Source organism: Symphalangus syndactylus, chromosome X (genome assembly GCF_028878055.3).
Source record: "Symphalangus syndactylus isolate Jambi chromosome X, NHGRI_mSymSyn1-v2.1_pri, whole genome shotgun sequence".
Taxonomy (NCBI): Eukaryota; Metazoa; Chordata; class Mammalia; order Primates; family Hylobatidae; genus Symphalangus; species Symphalangus syndactylus.
This window is the reverse complement of record NC_072447.2, coordinates 137,749,535-137,769,540: the sequence shown is the minus strand read 5'-3', so window position 1 is coordinate 137,769,540 and position 20,006 is coordinate 137,749,535. Positions and strand designations below refer to the sequence as shown.

Here is a 20,006-nt window from a genome sequence, read left to right as displayed (position 1 = left end):
ATATATATATGTGTGTGTGTGTAATTTAGTTATGAGACACACAGCCAAGCAATTCTAAAGATACTGTTTCTGTCATTTTGAAAAGAACCTTTTGAAAATGATTGTGGGCCTGGTATGGTGGTTCATACCTGTAATCCCAACTCTTTGGGAGGCCAAGGTGGGAGGATCACTTGAGCCCAGGAGGTCGAGAGCAGCCTGGGCAACATAGCGAGACCCCATCTCTACATTAAAAAAAAAAATAGATACAAAAAAATTAGTCGGGCATGGTGGCACACACCTATAGTCCTAGCTCATCAAGAAGGTGGGGCAGGAAGATGGCTTGAGCCCAAGAGTTCGAGGCTACAGTAAGCTATGATCGCATCACTGCACTCCAGCTTGAGCAAAAGAGACACCCTGTCTTAAAAAAAAAAAAAAAAAAAGAAAGAAAACTGTAGTGCTAGAACTATTTTAATATTGAATATGTTTTTTCTAGTAATGTTTCTCACCATTCTTACAGATGTTTGTGAGCAGCAGTGGATTGCCACCAAGTCCAGTTCCCAGTCCAAGACGATTTTCAAGGTAAGCAAACTTGAATTTTAAATGTGGTTGAAGTGCCATTCATTGCATTTATCTCTCAGATTAGCTTTTTGTGGCTGGGCGCGGTGGCTCACACCTGTAATCCTAGCACTTTGGAAGGCCAAGGCTGGTGGATCACCTGATGTCAAGAGTTCAAGACCAGCTTGGCCAACATGGTGAAACCTCGTCTCTACTAAAAATAGAAAAATTAGCTGGGCCTGGTGGCAGGCGCCTGTAATCCCACTTACTCGGGAGGCTGAGGCAGGGGAATGCTTGAACCAAGCAGGCGGAGGTTGCAGTGAGCTGAGATCGCACCATTATACTCCAGCCTCGGCAACAGAGCAAAAACTCTGTCTCGAAAAAAAAAGAAGATTAACTCTTTTTCCCAATATTTCACCGTAACATTTTCAGACATCAAAAGTGAAAGAATTTCACGGTGAACAACCATATACCCACTGCCTATAATCTACCATTAACATTTTACCAGAGTTTTTTCTTTTTTTTTTTTTGTATTTGAGATGGAGTCTCGCTCTGTCGCCAGGCTAGAGTGCAGTAGTGTAATCTCAGCTCACTGAAACCTCTGCCTCCCAGGTTCAAGCAATTCTCTTGCCTCAGCCTCCCAAGTAGCTGGGATTACGGGCATGTGCCACCACCCTCGGCTAATTTTTGTATTTTTAGTAGAGATGGGGTTTCACAATGTTGGCCAGGATGGTCTCGATCTCTTGACCTCGTGCCCTCCTCGGCCTCCCAAAGTACTGGGATTACAGGCGTGAACCACAGCGCCCGGCCCCAGAGTTTTTTAGGGGGAATTTAATGTTGATTTATATTTAGTGGGGAAACACACACACACAGCCCCCACAATAATACATCCTTTTTAAGAATAAGGAAAAAATGTTAAAGTTCATAGACCAGTCAAATCCAAATTACTTTATTACTTTATTTATTTATTTATTTATTTATTTATTTATTTTTGAGGCAGAGTTTCGCTCCTTTTGCTCAGGCTGGAGTGCAATGGTGCGATCTCAGCTCACTGCAGCCTCTGCCTCCCGGGTTCAAGTGATTCTCCTGTCTCAGTCTCCTGGGTAGCTGGGATTACAGGCATGCACCACCACGCCTGGCTAATTTTTTGTGTTTTTAGTAGAGATAGGGTTTCACCATGTTGGTCAGGCTGGTCTCGAACTCCTGACCTCAGATGATCCGCTTACCTTGACCTCTCAAAGTGCTGGGATTACAGGCGTGAGTCACTGCGGCCCAGCCCCAAAATACTTTTTAAATAAGGTACCTTTTTTTCTTTAAACTGTTGGGGGTATTTTGTCATATAGAATATTTTTTAAATGACTTAAAATGCTGTATTATTCCAGGTTGCCATATGCTGGGTCAAATCATGTATTGGCATTTCAGTTACTCAATTACAGAAGAATTTTCCATTTCAGTCATTTTTTTTTTTTTTTTTTTTTTTTTTTTTTTTTGAGACGGAGTCTCGCTCTGTCGCCCAGGCTGGAGTGCAGTGGCGCAGTCTCGGCTCACTGCAAGCTCCGCCTCCCGGGTTCACGCCATTCTCCTGCCTCAGCCTCTCCGAGTAGCTGGGACTACAAGCGCCCGCCACCACGCCCGGCTAATTTTTTTGTATTTTTAGTAGAGACGGGGTTTCACTGTGGTCTCGATCTCCTGACCTCGTGATCCGCCCCCCTCGGCCTCCCAAAGTGCTGGGATTACAAGCGTGAGCCACCGCGCCTGGCCCCATTTCAGTCATTGATATGATTGTCCATTTTATTTATGTATTTGTTGGGCTGGACTGCTGTTTTATCTTGCATCTTGGATGTTCTTCACATTATCCTGTTTGTTTTTTCATCAAAGCAGGAGAAGTCAGAGTCCAGTCAAGTGCATTAGACCCAGTGTTCTTGGTCCTCTTAAAAGAAAAGGTATGTAGCAGCATGGTGACTATAGTTAATGCTACTGTGTCACATACTTGAAATTTGCTAAGAAAGTAGATCTTAAGTGTTCTTACCACACACATACAAAAGGTAACTAGGTGAAGCAAAAGGTGTTAAAAACTTGACTGTGGGCTGGGCATGGTGGCTCACGCCTGTAATCCCAATACTTTGGGAGGCCGAGGCGGGTGGATCACCTCAGGTCAGGAGTTTGAGTCCAGCCTGGCCAATATGACAAAACCCCATCTCTACTAAAAATACAAAAATTAGCTGGGCGTGGTGGCAGGTACCTGTAATCCCAGCTACTTGGGAGGCTGAGGCAGGAGAATCGCTTGAACCTGGGAGGCGGAGGTTATGGTGAGCTGAGATCACACCACTGCACTCCAGCCTGGGCAACAGAGTGAGACTCCATCTCAAAAAAAAAAAAAAAAAGAAAACTTGACTGTGATCATCATTTCACAGTATGTACATACATCAGATCATCACATTGTATACCTTAAATATATATAAATTTATTTGTCATTTATACTTCAGTAAATCTGGGGGGAAAAAGAAAAAGATACGCATCACGCTTCTGGTCTTATATCTAGCCAAGCTTGAATTAAAAACTAGAACTCCTGTCTGAAATGAGCTAACAGCATTGCTCTCTTGTGTTCTAGGGAAACTCAAAAGTATCCTTCCAAATGTTTGCTCTGCTGATTCTCAATTTTGTAAATGAGTTATTTGATACATCTATATTTTCTTATACTTCATAACAGTTTTATTCATATATTCATATTATCATTATATATTCAAAAAATTGCCTCTCGGTTATCTAAATATGAAAGAGATGCATAGTTTATAAACTGCAGAAATATATGCTAATGCCATAGCAAACATATCCATAAATGTGCTGTGTACTCAAATATAAGGTGAGGTTTACCCCCTCATCAAATTATGCCTCATCAAAGCAAGAATTGCCTTATATTCAATTCTATAGGGTTTTTTATATAACAGAGTGCTCTCAGTTACCTTATTTTGAACCACAAAGCAGTAGGCTAAAATAGTTTAGTTTAGTATCGGTCAACACTAGTGTTAGATGCTTATAAAGGGCACCTGATGGCATCTCTTTAAAAAGGCAACACAGGTCTGTAATACCAGCACTTTGGGAGGCAGAGACGGGAGAATTGCTTTGAGCTCAGGAGTTTGAGACCAGCCTGGGCAACATGGCAAAACCACGTCTCTATAAAAAATACAAAAATTAAGCAGGCGTTGGTGGCTTGTGCTGTTGTCACAGCTACTTGGGAGGCTGAGGCTGGAGAATTCCTTGAGCCCAGGAAGCAGAGGTTGCAGTGAGCCGAGATCGCAGCCTGGGCCACAGAGTGAGACCCTGTCTCAAAAAAAAACAAAACAAACAAAAAAAAAAATCAACACAGGTGTTTGTTTTGTTTTTTGAGGCAGAATTTCGCTCTTGTTGCCCAGACTGGAGTGTAGTGGCGTGATCTTGGCTCACTGCAACCTCCACCTCCTGGGCTCAGTGATTCTCCTGCCTCAGTCTTCCGAGTAGCTGGGATTAGAAGCACCCACCACCACCATGCCTGGCTAATTTTCTGTATTTTTAATAGAGACAGAGTTTCACCATATTGGTCTTGAACTCCTGACCTCAGGTGATCCACCTGCCTCGGCCTCCCAAAGTGCTGGGATTACAGGTGTGAGCCACCACGCCTGGCCGGCAACACAGGTTTATTCATTATTCCTGGGGATATGACTACATGATTGCAAGTGTCAAGTGTCATTTTAAACGAGTCTTAACAATAACTTTTCTTTTTTTTTGAGGCAACATTCTGTCACCCATGCTGGAGTGCAGTGGTGCAATCTCAGCTCACTGCAACCTCTGCCTCCTGGGCTCCTGGGTTCAAGTGATTCTCCTGCCTCAGCCTCCCAAGTACCTGGGATTACAGGAGTGTACCACCATGCCCAGCTAATTTTTGTATTTTTAGTAGAGACAGGGTTTCACCATGTTGGCAACACTGTCCTTGAACTCCTGTCCTCAAATGTTCCACCTACCTCGGCCTCCCAAATTGCAGGGATTACACAGGTATGAGCCACCGCGCCCAGCCATTAACAATAACTTTTTTTTAAATTGAGACCAGTCATTGACAATAACTTTTTTTTAATTGAGATGGAGTCTTGCTCTGTCACCCATGCTGGAGTGCAGTGGTGTGATCTTGGCTCACTGCAACCTCTGCCTCCTGGATTCAAGTTATTCTTCTGCCTCAGCCTCCCAAATAGCTGGGATTACAGGTGCGCACCACCACGCCCGGATAATTTTGTATTTTTAGTAGAGATGGGGTTTTGCCATGTTGGCCAGGCTGGTCTCAAACTCCTGACTTCAGGTGATCGCCCGCCTCGGCCTCCCAAAGTGCTGGGATTACAGGCATGAGCCACCGTGCCTGGCCAACCGTACTTTTAAAAGCAATTCAGCAAGTGGTTTCTTTGTGTGGATCACCTTCAGGGCCAATAAACAGACCAACTTTTCTAATGTTAGGGGAACAGGTATTTGTGGCTTTGAAAACTTTCCAGTCATAGGATCATACACAGATTCCAAAAGTGCTATATTTCAAACAACTTAAAATTAAAGATGGTGTGCTCTGGAAAATAGTTCCTGATATGGTGACAATCTTTGTATTTAATGTATAAGTTTTATTTTATAAACAGTCTTTCCTTAATCTTGTAGGGAGTTATTTGTAGTCCTAGGAATGTTCTCAGTAGCCAGTAAGTGAAAATAACAGTTGGAAATAAAACTATTATTGTTATTATTACTAACTTAAAATTTGTTGCAGGAAGTTGAAGGAATTAGTATGGTTGTTTAGTTTTACAGCTATTCCGAAATACACCAGCAGATGGAGGAATTCTTTGCTCAAAAGAGCTAAAGTCTTTTGCTAGTGAGGCGAACTCAAAAGCCCAGCAGCAACTTTTAAAAGCTACATATTAAAGCATGGAAAAAAAAACTTTTGCAGATTTTCAGCAATTTTCAGAATAGTCCCAGAGGAAAGATAATATGAATTAATTGATAACATGGACAAAATGAATGTTGCGTTTGTTCTTGCTTGATCTTTTTTCATTCTAATTGTACAGTTTTAAGTTCAAAGTTACTAATTTTCTACTGGAGTATAGACAGGCTCATGAATTAAATCGTCTTGAACATTCCGTTTTCAAGCTCAGATGAAGAGCTTCAGAACCAAGGAATGTGTATGTTTTAAATAAAATCAGAGCCTGATTTTAAAGGAGATTATTCTAACTTAGGGTTTTACTCTTTGTACTCCTGGTAGCAAAATGTTAAGCATTATCCCTGTTGGTGCAAAGTTTTTCTATTAGCAATTCTGAGAAAATCTGTATGATTGAGGTGGTCAGTACAATACCAGTTTTGTGAATTGAGTAAGATTTGCTTTTGATTAGAGCTGTGTTTTCAAACTTATCTTTTTAATCTTCATTTTCATTAAATAGTGTGAAAGCAACTTTTTACTTATACACTACTTATCAGACTACACATTTTTTAACCAGTTTGACACCATCTCAGGAAGTGTTCAGGTATCAAAATATATAAAACCAATAGGCCTTGCTAACCATGTAGCATACAATATTGACTGTGAGTTTCAGTTATTTGGGAATTCTTTATCTCTACTGTGGTCAGCCTTGCTTCATTTTGCCTGATGCAGTCAGTGTTCTACTTTCCTATTAATGTGAATATGTCCATAGCACGCTGTGGATAATGAGTGAGAAGTTTTTTAGGGCTGCCGACTTTTTGATTGAGTTTATGTGGAAGCATATTTCTTCCATGTTAAAGCACATGGGAAAATAGTTTTAAGCAGTGGTTTGAAGAAGTATTCTGAGCTTTGGTTAAACAAAGGTCATCCTATGTTAGCACCACGCCTGTATTTGTAAAATTGTTTTATAGTAGCATCATCTCTTTCTGTTTTAGGTGAAATGGAGACAGAAAGTCAGCCCAAGAGACTCTTCCAAGGCACTACCAATATGTTATCTCCAGATGCCGCGCAATTGTCTGATCTCAGTTCATGGTAAAAAATGAAATAAAATGAAAAGTATATTAGAGTATAATCCATTTTAAAAGAGCCACATTGAAAGTATATTGGGATAATTTAAAATATTTTTTTAATTTTGTTAATATTTTTTATATCATTATTTTGGGGATGTGACAATATTATAAAACAGATACCTGACAAAACTCAAAACACCATTGCAAAGAGATTAGAAAGAGTTGATACAGGTGCTTCGTTAACAGCAAATGAATCTGAATAGCAGTTGACTTAGATTTTTGTCAAGTCATAGTAAATGGCATTCTCTAGGAATCCAGAAATGTCCTAAAACATGGTGACTTGGTAACTAACAGATTTTTAAAAATTATTACGGTGAATGAAGAAGCTTCTCTTCTTTTAAGTTTTAAAATTTTTTCATCACCTCAAGTCTGAAGAAGCTTCACTTGAGGTGTTTAGCTCAATAAAATTATGCTTTCTGCCCCCCAACTCCTTACCATCAAAATTGTCCAGAGATTCTAATTTAAAATATTTTCAACTTCTTATCCATGCTCCCATGAAGGGGAAATCTCTATGGAGGATAATGTGTAAAAAACAGATTATTTCAAAGTCAACAGTATTTCGTTTGGAAATGTATATGTCTTTCTGACACCTTCGCTTTCGTTCCCAGCTCCTGTTAGGTCAGCCTGTCATTAGTTGCCAATGGTGTGGCAGTGCCAGCTGCTGGCTGGTGTGAGAAAGAGTCTCTGGGTGGCTGTGGGTAATGTGTATTGATTGTAGCTGCTCTGCCTGCATTTTGTATCCAGTCCTTTTGACTTAGCAGTGGATACCAGGATTCTCTTAAGCATAGTATTCTCTGATTAGCATTATCTATTTGTTTTTTTTTTTTTTTTTTTTTTTTTTTGAGACGGAGTCTTGCTCTGTCGCCCAGGCTGGAGTGCAGTGGCGCAATCTCGGCTCACTGCAAGCTCCGCCTCCTGGGTTCACGCCATTCTCCTGCCTCAGCCTCCCAAGTAGCTGGGACTACAGGTGCCCGCCACCGCACCCGGCTAATTTTTTATATTTTTAGTAGAGACGGGGTTTCACCGTGTTAGCCAGGATGATCTCAATCTCCTGACCTCGTGATCCGCCCGCCTCTGCCTCCCAAAGTGCTGGGATTACAGGCGTGAGCCACTGCGCCTGGCCTAATTGTTATCTTTTAGAAAATTATGAAATATTTCATAACAATGCTAAGGTTTCATTTTTATAGTAACATTTCCTGATTCTTTTTTTTTTTTTTTTTTTTTTATTTATTTTTTTTGAGACAGAGTCTCGCTCTGTCGCCCTGGCTGGAGTGCAGTGGCGCAATCTCGGCTCACTGCAAGCTCCGCCTCCCGGGTTCACGCCATTCTCCTGCCTCAGCCTCCGAGTAGCTGGGACTACAGGCGCCCGCCACCGCGCCCGGCTAATTTTTTGTATTTTTTAGTAGAGACGGGGTTTCACCGTGGTCTCGATCTCCTGACCTCGTGATCCGCCCGCCTCGGCCTCCCAAAGTGCTGGGATTACAAGCGTGAGCCACCACGCCCGGCCTGACATTTCCTGATTCTTACGGTCTAGTCACACACATGTTTTTTTAATCTTACTCATCCTAGTTTAGGTCTTTAAGGGCCTTCAGTGTTTTCATGAGAACGTTAACTTCTTTTCCTATACCTGAAGTTGAGCACTTGAGTGCTTATGTACACACTGGAAGGAAGGGAAAGGGATAAGTAGCAGTGACCAGGTAATATTTTGAAATATTTCAGTATGTTCTGATCAACTCACTGAACACTTGTGTAATCAATTGTGTACTGTTTTTCAGAATTTTTTTTGTTCCCTGAGTTTTACAGCTGAGGATTTTTTTTTTTGAGATAGGCTCGCTCTGTTGCCCAGTCTGGAGTGCAGTGGTGTGATCTCAGCTCACAGCAGCCTCTGCCTCCCTGGTTCAAGAGATTCTCCTGCCTCAGCCTCCTGAGTAGCTGGGACTACAGGCATGGGCCACCACGCCTAGCTATTTTTTTTTGCATTTGTAGTGGAGATGGGGTTTCGCCATGTTGGCCAGGCTGGTCTCGAACTCCTGACCTCAGGTGATCCACCCACCTTAGCCTCCCATAGTGCTGGGATTACAGGTGTGAGCCACCGTGCCTGGCCTGAAGTTCTTTTTAAAAAGCCCATGAGGGCACTCACTTTAAAAATAACAAGATCATACCCCTTAAACGGAAGGAGTGTTTAAGCCACTTATAAGCTATAAGGATGGATGATCCCTTCTTCCCAAATCACTTATTCATTGTTTCGTGTGAAATAACCTGTACTTCTAGTTGACCAAGAAGTCACAGATTACTCTAGTTTGTTAGTCTTGTTGATCAGTACTATTCTAACCTTGGAACAGATAGATGCCTTTTAGATTGTTCTGGCTATTTTCAGCCCCATGGTCTCTTTTCCTCTCATCTCTGTCTGTCTTTGCTGGTTCAGTGTGCTAATTTTGGTACAGAGTGCCTTTCCAGGTATGTAGATGATGGCAAAGAGAAAACTTCTGAAGCTTGTCAAGAGGACTATTGGATGAAACTCTACCCTTAGTGGAAAGTACATATCACCTTTATGGTAAAGTGTGTTTTAATAGGCACATGACTATAAATAGGTTTGCTTACCTAGTTACTAACCAAGTGACCAAGTTAAGTAAAAGATATGACAGCATTTTACCAAGCTAAAAACATACAGGGTGAGGTGACTTATTTTTTTATTGTCTTTGGCTGACAGTGCAGGATGCTGTAAAACAGGTTCATGCAAATAAGTAAGAAAGGAAAGAGAAGGTGCGGTATTTACGAAGGGTCTTCTCTCATTGTCCACTTATTCCTCCAAGCAGCACAACCTAAACCATCTCTAGCAGTGGCTGTTGTGAGGCTTCTATTTCCTTGTCACTACTCCCCTACCTGTAGACCCATGAATGGCTAGGAGAGCCCTGGGAACGTCAACATTGGTGATGAGGGAAACTTTTTATTTTATTTTATTTTATTTTTTTGAGACAGAGTCTCGCTCTGTCGCCCAGGCTGGAGTGCAGCAGTGCAATCTCAACTCACTGCAACCTCTGCCTCCTGGGTTCAAGCTGTTCTTCTGTCCTAGCCTCCTGAGTAGCTTGGATTACAAGCACGTGCCACCACACCCGGCTAATTTTTGTATTTTTAGTAGATATGGAGTTTCGCCATGTTCTCCAAGTTGGTCTTGAATTCCTGACCTCAGGTGATCCACCCACCTTGGCCTCCCAAAGTGTTGGGATTATAGGCATGAGCCACTGCGCCTGGCCAACTTTTGATTCTTAAACATAAAAAGCTGTTGCGGCTGGGCGCAGTGGCTCACGCCTGTAATCCCAGCACTTTGGGAGGCTGAGGCGGGTGGATCACGAGGTCAGGAGATCGAGATCATCTTGGCTAACACGGTGAAACCTCGTCTCTACTAAAATTACAAAAAAATTAGCCGGGCATGGTGGCGGGCTCCTGTAGTCCCAGCTACTCGGGAGGCTGAGGCAGGAAGAATGGCGTGAACCCGGGAGGCAGAGCTTGCAGTGAGCTGAGATCGTGCCACTGCACTCCAGCCTGGGCGACAGAGCGAGACTCTGTCTCAAAAAAAAAAAAAAAAGGTTGTTGCCTCACACAAGAGACATTTGCTTTATTCACAGCCACTCATAGAGTGTCAACAAGCCAAGTATGGTTCAAATAATCTGAAAAAGAAATCTGTTACTCAAAATTCACAAAACTAAGTGTCAAAGATAGTTAAGTCATTAATTATAAACTTCCAGATGATGTTTTTAGTCAGTTTGCAGCAACTGTACTTCTGAGGTTATTAAAGCTTAAAATTGTGCTAAGACTTTGGGGACATCTTATATACTAATGATGCTGACAGTTTTGCCTATAATTAAGAGATTTTTAAATATGATTTATTTCTTTTATATAAAAACTGGATCCTGGCCAAGCACGGTGGCTCACGCCTGTAATCCCAACACTTTGGGAGGCCGAGGTGGGTGGATCACTTGAGGTCGGGAGTTTCAAGACCAACCTGGACAACGTTGTGAAACCCCGTCTCTACTAAAAGTACAAAAACTAGCCGGGCGTGGTGCGCATGCCTGTAATCCCAGCTACTCGGGAGGCTGAGGCAGGAGAACTGCTTGAACCTGGGAGGCAGAGGTAACAGTGAGCCAGGATCACACCACTGCACTCCATCCAGCCTGGGCAACAGAGCCAGACTCTGTCTCAAAAAAAAAAACAAAACAAAAACCAACCAACCAAACAAAAACTGGATCCTGCTTTTGCAGAAACTTTTTTTTTTGAGATGGAGTCTCGCTTTTGTTGCCCAGGCTGGAGTGCAATGGTGCAATCTCGGCTCACTGCAACCTCCGCCTCCCGGGTTCAAATGATTCTCCTGCCTCAGCCTCCCGAGCAGCTGGGATTACAGGCATGTGCCACCACACCCGGCTAATTTTGTATTTTTAGTAGAGATGGGGTTTCTTCATGTTGGTCAGGCTGGTCTCGAACTCCCAAAGTCAGGTGATCCACGCTCCTCGGCCTCCCAAAGTGCTGGGATTACAGGCGTGAGCCACCGTGCCTGGCTTTTTTTTTTTTTTTTTGAGACAAGATCTGGTCTATTGCCCAGACTAGAGTACAGTAGTGTGATCATGGCTCACTGCAACCTCTGCTTCCCAGGCTCAAGCCATCCACCCACCTCAGCCTCCTGAATAGCTGGGACTACAGATGTGCACCATCATGCCCAGCTGCTTTTTCTGTTTTTGTATAGACCGGGTTTCGCCATGTTGCCCAGGCTGGTCTTGAACTCCTGCACTCAAGTGATCTGCGTGCCTTGGCCTCCCAAAGTGTTGGGATTACAGGCATGAGCCACCGCACCCAGCCTCTTTTATCTCTTTAATGTAGTTTCATTAATCAGAATCAGATGTTCATATTCTTAGAAATGGGGATAGAGATAGGAATCAGCTGTGTTCTGGTTTCTGCTACCAAGGTTAGCAACCTACTTGATAACAAAACTAAGGAATCTGTGCTAGCTTGATAGGGCTGTGGCTAATTTTTTGTTTATTTACCTACCTGCTGTTAATCTGATAGAACCCAGCTTATTGACTGAACAAGGCACAAAGTGGTTCAGCCAGATGGGGTGATAGCATGAATCAAACCGGATATCTTAGTTTTGTGATTACTTTTATCATTGGATGGTTGTAATGATTTGCTATTTTTTTTTTTTTTTTTTTTTTTTTTTTTTTTTGAGACAGAGTCTCGCTCTGTCACCCAGGCTGGAGTGCAGTGGCACAATCTCGGCTCACTGCAAGCTCCGCCTCCTGGGTTCACGCCATTCTCCTGCCTCAGCCTCTCCGAGTAGCTGGGACTACAGGCGCCCGCCACCACGCCCGGCTAATTTTTTTGTATTTTTAGTAGAGACGGGGTTTCACCGTGGTCTCGATCTCCTGACCTCGTGATCCGCCCGCCTCGGCCTCCCAAAGTGCTGGGATTACAAGCGTGAGCCACCGCGCCCGGCAATGATTTGCTATTTTAATGAAACTACAGAAACAACTGCCCTCTATCTTTTAGAGAGCAGAAAAAGGATCAGATCATTAGATATTATCTTGTCATTTAAATATTTATAGTCTATTCCCTGCCCCACCCAACAAAAGGAGAGATGGCTTTTACAGCCTTTAGATTAAAGTTTATATACTAGATAACAATCTTTAAAATCTGACATCTTTTGAAGCATAAATTAAGTTTGAAATCTGAGTGTGGACCCATTTGGAGTTTGTGTCCAGTTAGGCATACTTTTTTCTTTTCTTTTCTTTTCTTTTACTAAATGAAAATTCCCAAATCTTTGCCAACCAAATCTGGAGGACATTATCAACCACAAGGCAGGAATTATGTCATTCTGCATTTAGTCCTTATGGACATCAAAATTTGAGCATAACTCAGAAGTCTACCTTTGATTCTTTCTGCATGTTGGGAGCTCTTAATCTGCTCTTCATTCTGTTGGGAGTGAGACTGTGTGTGTCTGCAGCATACTATATAAAATAAAGGAGTTTTCAGGGCTGCTGGCCATACGATGATGATTAAATGATAGTCTCTTTCTTTTTTATGAAAGGAAAACTTACGAATTTTCTTACCCTGTGCTTCAGTGTTAATGTGATAGTTTTAACACATTTTTTGTTAAATTTGTCTTAGTGGTTCTAACACTGTTTTTAATGTTATATGTGTCATGTCAAAATTTCATGAATATGTGACAAGTACAAAAATAAGTTTTAATCATTAATTAATAGGAATGTGTATGTCTGTACGCATCTCTAAAGTACATGTGTATACACACGCACACACACACACACACACACTTTAGAGATGTTTATGTGAGCGACTTAGACATCTATGCTGATAGTTGAAAACTCCCGTCTACCTTCACCATAAAAATGAGCAAGTTAAAACAAAAAAACCAAAAACACTCCTGTCCTCAGCCTGACTGCAGACTGATATTTAAATATATGATCTTAAAAACTTAGAAGTTATTCAGAAGGATAATACTGGGACCCTTAAGGTAGGATAGTAGAGACCAGAGAACATGCCATATATATCAGTTTAACTCACAGCAAGGGGTGTGGGGATGCTCTATAGTCATACCTTATACCAAAATTTGTGCTAGGCTTGATAGGGCTATGACTAATTTCTAGTGCATTTACCTGCCTGTCATTAATCTCATAGGACCCAGCTTATTGACTAGACAAGGCACAAAGTGGCTCAGCCAGATGGGGTGATAGCATTAATCACACTGGACATCCTACCTTTGTTATTACTTTATCATTGGACTGTTTTAATGAGTCGCTCATACTTCATCCTTAGTTTTTCTAGACAGAGGGCACTATTTTAAGTCATAAGTACTTTTTTTTTTTTTGAGACGGAGTCTCACTCTTTCACCCAGGCTGGAGTGCAGTGGCGCAATCTCGGCTCACTGCAGGCTCCGCCCCCCGGGGTTCACGCCATTCTCCTGCCTCAGCCTCCCGAGTAGCTGGGACTACAGGCGCCCGCCACCTCGCCCGGCTAATTTTTTTGTATTTTTAGTAGAGACGGGGTTTCACCGTGTTAGCCAGGATGGTCTCAATCTCCTGACCTCGTGATCTGTCCGCCTCGGCCTCCCAAAGTGCTGGGATTACAGGCGTGAGCCACCGCACCTGGCCTTTTTTTTTTTTTTTTTTTGAGATGGAGTCTTGCTCTGTTGCCCAGGCTGGAGTGCAGTGGTGTGATCTCAGCTCACTGCAAGCTCCGCCTCCTGGGTTCACGCCATTCTCCTGCCTCAGCCTCTCCGAGTAGCTGGGACTACAGGCGCCCCCCACCACGCCCGGCTAATTTTTTATATTTTTAGTAGAGACGGGGTTTCACCGTGGTCTCGATCTCCTGACCTCGTGATCCGCCCACCTCGGCCTCCTAAAGTGCTGGGATTACAAGCATGAGCCACCGCGCCCAGCCAAGTCATAAGTACTTTTGGTTGTGTGGTTCAAATATTGCCTCAATATGTATATTCAGTGGCTGGAACGAATTCGTTCAGTTTTGATTCAGGGATTCCTATGTCCAATTTGAATTGTCCAGATCCTTTTTTACTGTTGTCTGGCTTTCGGCCATTAGTCTAAGTAAGGCTCATTAGCACTTCCATCAGAGCTTAAGCTAGGAAAGAAAGAAGAGATAAACTCAAATTAGACTGGACCTCGTTGCTTTTAGAAGCTCTGGTAGAAGATTTAATAGTAGGCTGTGAAAATTACTTTTGTGCAGTGATGTTGCTGTGGGTTAAAAAATCATGTAAGTCTTACTTGACATGGATAGAATAACAATGAGTGATTTGTGACATGAAGTCTCTGCTTCCATGACCATGAGTAATTGTACCAGATTAATTCAAACAGAAACTAGATTTTAGTTAAGTGAAAATATCTGGTTAAAGATTTACCAAGTTCTGAATCTAAATTGCAGTGGAGACTAAATGTAAGTGTGCTATTTTCTGTTAATGAACAAAATTATATATATTTATATTTTAATAATAGGGAAGACATTCTGAAATAAAATGTTCAGGGCTTTTTTTTTCTGCTCCTCAATTAGCTTATTTCTCTTAAGGTAATCAGCAGTGTTAGAAGTCAAATTTCACTGCATGAGTCATGTTTTGTGTTTTTGAATGAATACAGGATTCACCCAAGCAAGCAGGCCTTATTACAAATGGAATCTTTTAACCCAGGCTCACCGTAAGTCTGGTGATTGGAATAAAGAATTCTTTATTTATATTCAGATTATCTGCTTGGTGGCCAAGTTTTAATCTAAGCCCATTTCTTCCTGCCAAGTAGCAAAGAGCGTGTCCTTCGTTTGCCCGGCCAATATGTGCTTTAGGAAAGTAAATTCATTTTAATATTAGTCTAGGCAAAAAGCTGCAGGAGGAAAAATCACATATGTTCCAAAGGCAAATAGAAAGGTCTTTTGATTTTCCAATGTCTTGGATTATCTGTGCAACTTTCTTTCAGTAGTTTGAGTAATTCATGTTTTAGATCCATTTTGCCATTTGGTTGAAAAAATATTGGAGCCAGCTAAAATTTCCAAACTTCTTACTTAAAAGTGGTATTATTAATGATGCATTTGACAGCAGTGAGCGTAGAGTAGGAGTAGTGTGGAATATACTGTTTCCATTTTTACTTTTACTTTTCTGAAGCCTATTTGTAGTCTGTGTCCATCTAAAAACAATCCACAAGCAATAGAATGAAATGACATTTTAAAGAAAAGTAGAAGAGTAGAGAAGCAAGGGTGGGGGTGATACATTTCATTGAGGGTAGTACAGGGCCCAGAAACTTTCTAATGTACCATAGGTTACTTTTAACACTAGAAGTACATTAACTTGGACATTCAGAAAAATGATAATATTAAAGACTCCTAACATTTCGACTCAGAGCATGTTAGACTGGAATGGGCTTTTTCAAAGGAGCTAGTGACCAAACTTAAACTAGAACCCATGTTTCCTGATTCATAATTCCTTTTCCAATTGGATGCTTTTTTCCTTTTCAAAAATAAAAAGTGTCTGTGTAAATTCTAAAACTGCCCAATTACCTCTCCTGCTTTGTCTGTCACTGTGTTTTCTTCACTCTCTGTACCCCAGCCACAATAGTCTGCTTTTGTTTGATTCCTGGAACTACCCTTGCTTCCTCCCAAATCTTAACTAGTTAATGCCTGCTCATCCTTCAGATTATAGCAAATATCATCTCTGGGGAACCTTTTCTCGTTCCTCCGAATTAGATTAGGTTACCCATGTTATATATTCTCATAGCCCCTTGTATCTTTCCTTTATCACTTTTATTGCAAATTATAATTATATATTTATTAGCATGATTATTTAAATGTCTGTCTCCTGCACAATACTGTAAATTCAATGAGGGCTGGGACCACGTCTGTTTTAAACACCATTGTATTTCTAATATCTAGTGTGCTTCCTGCACTTGGCAGGCACTCAGTAAATATTAGAATAAGTGAATGATTGAATTCAGGGCAAATATAAAGCATAGAGGTTATTGCTGGATTGATGGAAATCAAAGCCAGAAAGGCAGCTTGATGCCAGACTGTAAAGGCTCTCAGTTCCTTGCTGAAGTATGGAGCCAGATTCATGAGTCAGGCCAGGTTGATGGTTGGGAACAGTGAGCCCCTGGGCTGGATAGGGAAGGAATCCCTGGGCTGGGTATAGAGGTTCTTGATGTCCAGATCTGGAGTTTTACTGGAAGGATAGGAACAGGAGCCAGTTGTCAGGATAAAGAGGCGATAGACAACGGGTATTGAGACCACGAGTGTAGATTATTCATTGTAGAAGCTTAACTGGAGAATAACTGAAGGGATCAAAGAAAGGGACTCTTCTAGAAATAGACCTTTGGGTTTTGAAAGCAAGAAGAAAGGAAACAGTGTAAGGAATTATAAATGGCATAGAATTGGAGGGGGAAATCATTTAAAAAATGTGTTTGAATTGAAGGCCCTTTGGGAATGGGGAAGCGATCAACTCTAGGGGACTTGAAAGACTTTATTTTAGAGTAGAGGAGCTATGAGGCAGTCTACCTCTGATAGTCCAAGTATGATTACCTCAATAAGTAACCACTCCTCTTGCTCCAAGCCTGATGGGAAGGTAAACATAGGGATAGAAATTTCTTGAGCTGAAGTGAAGTGAAGGAACTGCCTCCCGAAAACCATGGCATGTCACGAGGAACGTTTATTGTAGGTTGGGCGGTCTGGTGCCTCCAGGGGGGACAATCAAATGATACAGGACCTCGAAGAGTCTTACTTTGGATTTCTGTGGCTTTATAATGTAGTATGTTATGTAGTTCATTGCTGTGGCTTTATGCTTTTTTATTATTTACAAGTGATTTACTGATTTGTGAGCTCTTGAAACTGTGTCATTGCATGTTACGTTTACCCTGATAGTTGCATTTGCTTATAATTCTTTTTGCTTTGTCTTCAGTTCAGATATTTTGGATGGCAGTAGTAGCAGCAGTGGCTTATCCTCAGACCCGCTGGCTAAAGGCAGCGCTACCGCAGAGTCTCCAGTAGCATGCTCCAATTCATGCTCTTCGTTCATCTTGATGGATGATCTCTCACCCAAGTGACTTAACCATTTCTGATTCAACGTTTTAACTGCTGTTTCCTACATAAAACGTTTAGTGGGGAACACAGAGAACTTTGATCCCTAATGAGGATTAAAGTTTTACAGATTTCACCCATTCTGATGCTATTATTACTCTTTGGCATCTCTCTTCTCCAAAGTTCAATTTTGTGAGCCTAGTGACCTTACTAATATCTGGTTTTGCTGATCTCATTTTAGATTTAGTGATTAAATCTCAAATGCTCATTTTTGATTGCTTAGAGGAATTTTTTTTCTTAATGCCTCAAAAAACACCTATTTTGAGTCTATACATTTAAGAAAGGCACTGATATGTATTGCCTTTAATGGTTCTTTTCCGCAGCAGTGATACGACAGATTTGATCAGAAATTCTCTTGCTTGAGAGATTTTTTTTGTCCTCTGTTGACTACATAGTTTCAAATCTCTCTTTATTTCATGATGATATATAAATTGCTTTTAATTATATTAAATTTTTATTTTTCTGCATCAGCTTAAAGTACATTATTTTGTTTCCCTTTCCTGTTTGAGCCGCTTATGCCATTTTCTCACAGAGGGGAAGAAATACGTAGTTGCTTTCATTACTCTTATTGCTTCTTTGCTGTTGGGGTGTGTGAAGTGAGCATTGATTTTAGTGCTGAGAATGTAAACGGACTTACAGGATGCTTGGATTAGTCACCACAGGTTCTTATGACTTTGCTACCACAGTTGATAGATTTCTCCTCAAACCTGTTGCCGTAAGGAATATATAAAATATTGTTGGTATTTCTAGGTGGTGTTATCAAGGAGAAGAAATTCCTGCCTTGACCAGATGTGTGGAGCATCTACAAATGAATGAATAGTTATTTACACACAAACCACTGTGTACAAAAGCGTCCATGGAGCTGTCAGTGTCTCGGGTGGTATTATGAGGCCTCAGGTGCCTTGGGGTACATTGTCATGCTGTAAGGGATGTATATCATAAGGTATGGTGGAAGAGGGGCCTTATGTGTATGATTGCCACATACTGTTTCTGTTGCTGCTTTTTTTCCGATTCCTTTTTGTCATCGGATTTGTTTGTTTTGTCATGTGGTAAATGGTGTTTTAGTTATTGTGTTGCCGCCAGAATCAGAATCCAGTTATTGTTCTAACTGCCTTGTAGTGAGGGCAGTTTAATATCTACAAAGAAGCTTTTAGGAGCTGAAAAAGTCAATGTGATTGTGCATTCTGCTTTTAAGAAGCTGTTTCAGCTATGAACTGTGTACGTGCTATAAGTGTGAGGTACCATAAGTTATTTAATTTTTAAAAGAGGAAGCTCCTGAGTGAGCTGTTTAAGAAACTGAGTGTAATCTATTGTTATTTATGACTAGGTAAAATGTCTGTCGTGATAGATTTCTTTTAATGTTCAGATACTGTGGTTGGGTTGTCTATATTTAATATGCAGATTTGCCTGCTGGAATCATAATCCATTTTTAAGTGAATGTAAGAAATGAAAACTACTGCATTTGTGTCTTTTGAAGGCAAAGATCCTTGGATTTTAAAGGAAGATTATGTGCTTTGAAGGCACTCAGAGACTAGTAATAGCATATGACTTGAAGGGAAACCCATTCTCTTTCAATTACAAGAGAGCATCACTTAGCGTGCAGTAGTTCTGTTACAGCATCCGATGTGTCCTTTATTTTAAATTGTAACCATAAAAGCCATTAATGGCTTTATTTCTTGTATTGCTCTCATCTGGGAAAAGTCCCTACTTCAAATGTTACATAAATCTATTATGAAGCTTGTCCCCTAGTATGCCATTATAAAGAAAAAATTCTTCGATGGTATGCAGTGTATCTATTCTGTTTGTAAAAGATCATGTCAAAATGTTCTGCCTCTATAATGATAATAGATGGTTTTGTCTTTCAGGAGATTTATCCACCTACTGTCTTCTTTGCCTTAAAGGGACACTTGGCCATCATTTTTAGGCTCGAACTTAACACTGTTAAGAAATAACTGAAATATGATGGTATTTACATTAATTTTTGAAATTCAGTGGTGGGATAGAATTAGGTCAGGAAATGGAAGTTGTTCCAATGGTGTGAGAACTAGGAGACAAGATGATTCTCTTTATTATTTAAACCAAGCTTCATTTTTAGTTTTTGTTGTTTAAATGGACTGGAAAGTTAAGTTTTTGCAGGGATTGTTTTTGAAATAAAGAGATATACTAACTCACAGGTGAGAACTTTGTTAAGACCCCTTTATTTTTATATAAAGTCTAATATTTGAAAAGTGATTGTTACAAAGTAAAATTCTCTCTTCCTATTCTAATATATATCATATATTTCAGGCTTCTATTTGAAAACAGGTATAAGAGATGATATGATAAAACCCTATAGATAATGTTTTTTGCTTGATTGACTTATATAATCACTGTTTCATGATTACTGCTTTTGGAATAATAGGAAGTTTTGTGAAATGCTGGCCTTGTGTATATCTTAGAATGCAAATTTAATAAAGTGTGTATACGTGCATAAAATTTACTAATGTTTTAAAAGTCTGTCCTTTGTTCTTATTAATAATTATTTTCTGCCCCTATATCCCAATAGTTTATTCTCTGTGTCTAATTGCAGGTCAAGTTTGAATAAAAGGATATCAGAAACACAAAAGAACGAATAGCTATGTTGAAGTTGGGGCTGTTTGCCAAAACGAAGTGAAACCTCTCCACATAATCAAATTTTCAAGAGTATTTTGTAGAATTTGACAACTTAGAAGGTTCTTGCCAGGGTCATACATCTTTCTTCCTCGTTTTCAATTTAGTTTATCTTGTTAAAATTTTTACATATTGATAAGCCTCTATAA

General features: G+C 40.7%; 1 protein-coding gene and 1 non-coding gene across 25 annotated transcripts in view; both read left to right on the top strand.

Moving 5' to 3' along the window:
* Nucleotides 1-19,687, top strand: part of PABIR2 (PABIR family member 2) — a 28,429-nt gene extending 8,742 nt beyond the window's left edge. For 5 of the 24 annotated variants that reach the window (XM_055267274.2, XM_063635050.1, XM_055267270.2 and 2 more), the window contains 4 exons: nt 497-558; nt 2,413-2,477; nt 6,448-6,544; nt 17,959-19,687. In XM_055267274.2, coding sequence (XP_055123249.1) covers nt 497-558; nt 2,413-2,477; nt 6,448-6,544; nt 17,959-18,028 — 294 coding nt within the window. In that variant the 3' untranslated portion in view covers nt 18,029-19,687. Of the gene's footprint in view, nt 1-496; nt 559-2,412; nt 2,478-6,447; nt 6,545-17,029 lie in introns of all 24 variants that reach the window. The other 19 variants (XM_063635041.1, XM_063635045.1, XM_063635043.1 and 16 more) reach the window with 5 other exon arrangements.
* On the top strand, nt 12,510-12,655 carry LOC129476621 (small nucleolar RNA U109). The gene has a single exon (XR_008655044.1). It is a non-coding gene; the product is annotated as a small nucleolar RNA U109 (small nucleolar RNA).
* Nucleotides 19,688-20,006: the final 319 nt, after the last annotated feature.